This window comes from Dipodomys ordii, unplaced genomic scaffold, assembly GCF_000151885.1.
Source record: "Dipodomys ordii isolate 6190 unplaced genomic scaffold, Dord_2.0 Scaffold77, whole genome shotgun sequence".
Lineage (NCBI taxonomy): Eukaryota > Metazoa > Chordata > Mammalia > Rodentia > Heteromyidae > Dipodomys > Dipodomys ordii.
In genome coordinates, this window is record NW_012267293.1 from 1700988 (window position 1) to 1704867 (window position 3880).

The window sequence follows — 3880 nt, forward strand, 5'->3', positions numbered from 1 at the left end:
CCATCCTGGCCCCTGGTGTGAGCCATCTGGCCTCTGGTATGAGCCATCCTGGCCCCTAGTGTAAGCCATCCTGGCCTCTGGTGTGAGCCATCCTGTCCCCTGGTGTGAGCCGTCCTGGCCCCTGGTGTGAGCCATCCTGGCCCCTGGTATGAGCCGTCCTGGCCCCTGGTGTGAGCCGTCCTGGCCCCTGGTGTGAGCCGTCCTGGCCCCTGGTGTGAGCCGTCCTGGCCTCTGTGGCCCTGTCCTGATGCCCATCCCAGTTTCTGTGTTCTGAGCCCTGATTCTTCCGTGTGATCAGCCTGTCCCTCAAGCTGGCAGCTTCAAGTCAATGCCAGGAGTCTCTGTAGAACTGATGGCCCACACCCCTGGCCCACACCCCTGACCCACACCCTGCCCCAGGCCACCCCAGGTTGGATGGGGCCCCTGGCCCAAGTCCAGCCATAGGTGAGTTGGTGTCAGTCCCTGTGGGCAGGAGGAGGCTGCAGCTCTGGGCTCCTTCCCAGGCCTCTGTATTCAGAAGGTCGAGCCCTCAGCCTGGGGTCTGTTCTGAGCACCATCTCTGCTCTTTTGCAGGTGCTGGTGTGGACGGAGTGGAGGAGACCAAGCGCCATCCTTTCTTTGTCACCATAGACTGGAATGTAAGTCACACTGGGTCCCTGGGGGAGGCAGACCTCGGCGCGCAGAGCCCTCCGGTCCAGACTGGGAGGCAGGAGGCCGCAGGCGCGTGAGCGGGCTCTGAGAGGCACGGCCTGGTTGCCGGTGCCCTGCCCGCTGGGGAGGGCGGGCGCGTGCCCCAGCACCACTCCCAAGGTCTCAGGTACACAGGCCCCGCTCTGTTCCGAAGGAGACACTGCCAGCGGCTGGGCGCCAAGGGCAGAGAGACCTCCGGAACTCCCAGGCTCCAAAATCGGGAGCGAGGAGCCTCCCCCATCGCCCCACCTGAGCCCTTCCTTTTAGGTCCACCCTGACACACACTTGGGGGTTACTTTTTCTGCACTTGTACGTTAATCTCAGATTTTTAACAATGATGATGGGGCTCCTGGTCCAGTGCTCACCTGAGTGCACAGTCACAGGGTGCTTATCCCTCTCCTGCCCCGCTGCTCCTCTCTGCCCCCCGGCCTCACCTCAGGGAACCCAGCCCCCAGGCTGGAACCGCAGCCTTGGCTACACACGCACACACACACATGCACACGCACGTGCACATGCATGCACACATGCACACACATGTAAAGCCACCACACCGCTGCTCGGCCTCCGCAGCAGGCACCCGTGGCCACCATCTCCTGCCCCCGTCGGTGCACAGAGGGGCATTTCTCAGACAGGGCCCCTGTGTCCTGCCTAAAGGACGCCTCCCATCACAAGACTAGGGATAGAGCCAGGTGCGGAGCAAGGCCGGACCCAGGGCGGCTGAGGACCCACTGGGAGATCTGCCCTCTGGCCTCCTGACCCTGCCCAGTCTCTAAGCCCTGCCCCATTCCCCAAAGATGTCTTGTGGTAGAACAGGTCCACAGGTCAGGTCTGGGCCGGCTTCTCGGCCGCGGGCAGAGGCGGGTCTCCCGGTCTCTGTGGGGGTGGCTACCGCAAGGTCCCTTTCATGAAGATAGTCGTTGGGTTTCTGCTCGGGATCTCTCCATCCTTGGAAAGCAGTCAAGCCCCAATAAGGTGGGGGTCCTTGTTTCTCTGGGCACTTGTTTCGGTCTGGCCTGGTTGGGGTGAGGCTCTTCTGGTCCCTTCCTTGCTCGGCAGCAGAGGCTGGAGGCTGGCAGGGCCCATCTGGAGCTTTGACCAGTGGAGCCTGCGGTGGGGGTGGGGTGGGGGGAGGGCAGAAGTGTGACCCACCACTCGGTGTCACTTCATTGGAAATGCTGGCCACTCGCCTGGACAGAGCATCAGGGAGGTGTCCAGGACGCGCTGGGTCTGGGCAAAATGGCACTTGAATAGGCAGAAAATAACCACCTCAGGTGGGGCAGTGGGCAGGGCTCCATCCCAGGCCAGGACTGCCACAGAACTGCTTAGCATGCGCCGTTACCGAGACTTTCCGATGTTCCAGATACCAATGATAGCATTGACTTGTCTGCAGTGTCGCCCTGCACCTTCCTTTCAGTGTCCCTGCCAGCTGAAGGCAGGCTCCAAGGTGGCAGCCCTGAAGTCACCAGCCCAGGGGACTGTCAGGACAACTTCTAGGGGTTTTCCTAGAGACAAAAGTCTTTCAGCCAGCTGAGCACTGGTGGCTCACGCTTGTAATCCCAGCTGCTCAGGAGGCTGAGATCTGAGGATCACGGTTCAAAGCCAGTTCTGGCAGGAATGTCCATGAGCCTCCAATTAACTGCCAGAAGACCAGAAGTGGCTCTGTGGCTCTAGTGGTAAAACGCTTGCCTTGAGCTGAAGAGCTGAGGGACCGCCGCCAGGCTCTGCATTCAAGCCCCAGGACTGGCAGAAAGGAAGGAAGGAAGGGAGAGAGAGAGGGAGAGAGAGAAGAAGGAAGGAAGGAAGGAGAGAAAGAGAGAGAGAAAGAAAGAAAGAAAGAAAGAGAGGGAGGAGGGGAGGGAGGAGAGAAAGAAAATCTCAGAGCCCAGGAGAAGCTGAAGCTGTTGTCCTGAAATGAAAACCACTTAGCGCATGGCACACCCTGCCCGTGCACTGTAGCGTTTCTGTATTTGTGCTCGACGGCATGCTCTCTGCTGCTTGCGCTGTCCCCTGACGGCCCCGGAGCGGGTGGATGGCACTGACATGCCGTCCTCACACACCGGGGTGCCGAGGTGGAGTTGCTCCCTGGGGGAGAGCCCAACCCCATTCTGCATCGTGGTCCCGGCCCCCAGGCGGCTGGCGGCCCATCACACCTGTCTTGCTCTCCCTGCAGAAGCTGTACCGGAAGGAAATCAAGCCTCCCTTCAAGCCGGCGGTGGGCAGGCCCGAGGACACCTTCCACTTCGACCCCGAGTTCACCGCCAGGACCCCCACAGGTGTGTACGGGGCAGGTGTGTACGGGGCAGGTGTGCCTGGCAGGGCAGGTGTGTGCGAGCAGGAGTGTACGGGGCAGGTGTGTGTGGGCAGGTGTATGCGGGCAGGTGTATACGGGGCAGGTGTGCCCGGCAGGGCAGGTATGTGTGTGCAGGTGTGTGGGGGCAGGTGTGTGTGGGCAGGTGTGTGCAGGAAGGTTTGTGTGGGCAGGTGTGTGTGGGCAGGTGTGTGCGGAAAGGTTTGTGTGGGCAGGTGTGTGTGGACAGGTGTGTGTGGGCAGGTGTGCCTAACAGGGCAGGTGTGTGTGGGCAGGTGTGTGTGGGCAGGTGTGTGTGGACAGGTGTGCCCAGTAGGGCAGGTGTGTGTGGGCAGGTGTGTGTGGACAGGTATGCCCAGCAGGGCAGGTGTGTGGGGGCAGGTGTGCCCAGGCAGGTGTGCCTGGCAGGGCAGGTGTGTGCAAGCAGGTGTGTGTGGGCAGGTGTGTGCGAGCAGGTGTGTGTGGGCAGGTTGTGTGCGCAGGTTTGTGCAGGCAGGTGTGTGTGGGCAGGTGTGCGCAGGCAGGTGTGTGTGAGCAGGTGTGTGAGGGCAGGTGTGTGCGAGCAGGTGTGTGTGGGCAGGTTGTGTGCGCAGGTTTGTGCAGGCAGGTGTGTGTGGGCAGGTGTGTGCAGGCAGGTGTGTGTGAGCAGGTGTGTGAGGGCAGGTGTGTGTGAGCAGGTATGTGTGGGCAGGTTTGTGCAAACAGGTGTGTGCAGGCAGGTGTGTGTGGGCTGGTGTGCCCAGCAGGGCAGGTGTGTGTGGACTGTGTGTGGGCAGGTGTGCCCAGCAGGGCAGGTGTGTGTGGGCAGGTGTGTGTGGACAGGTGTGCCCAGCAGGGCAGGTGTGTGTGGGCAGGTGTGTGTGGGCTGGTGTGCCCAGTAGG

At 61.6% G+C, this 3880-nt stretch overlaps 1 protein-coding gene across 1 annotated transcript in view; it reads left to right on the plus strand.

Moving 5' to 3' along the window:
- The window catches only part of Rps6ka2 (ribosomal protein S6 kinase, 90kDa, polypeptide 2), a 176983-nt gene that overhangs the window by 148766 nt on the left and 24337 nt on the right, over window positions 1-3880 (plus strand). The window contains exons 14-15 of the mRNA XM_013024519.1: window positions 574-638; window positions 2861-2963. Coding sequence (XP_012879973.1) covers window positions 574-638; window positions 2861-2963 — 168 coding nt within the window. The remainder of the gene's footprint in view (window positions 1-573; window positions 639-2860; window positions 2964-3880) is intronic.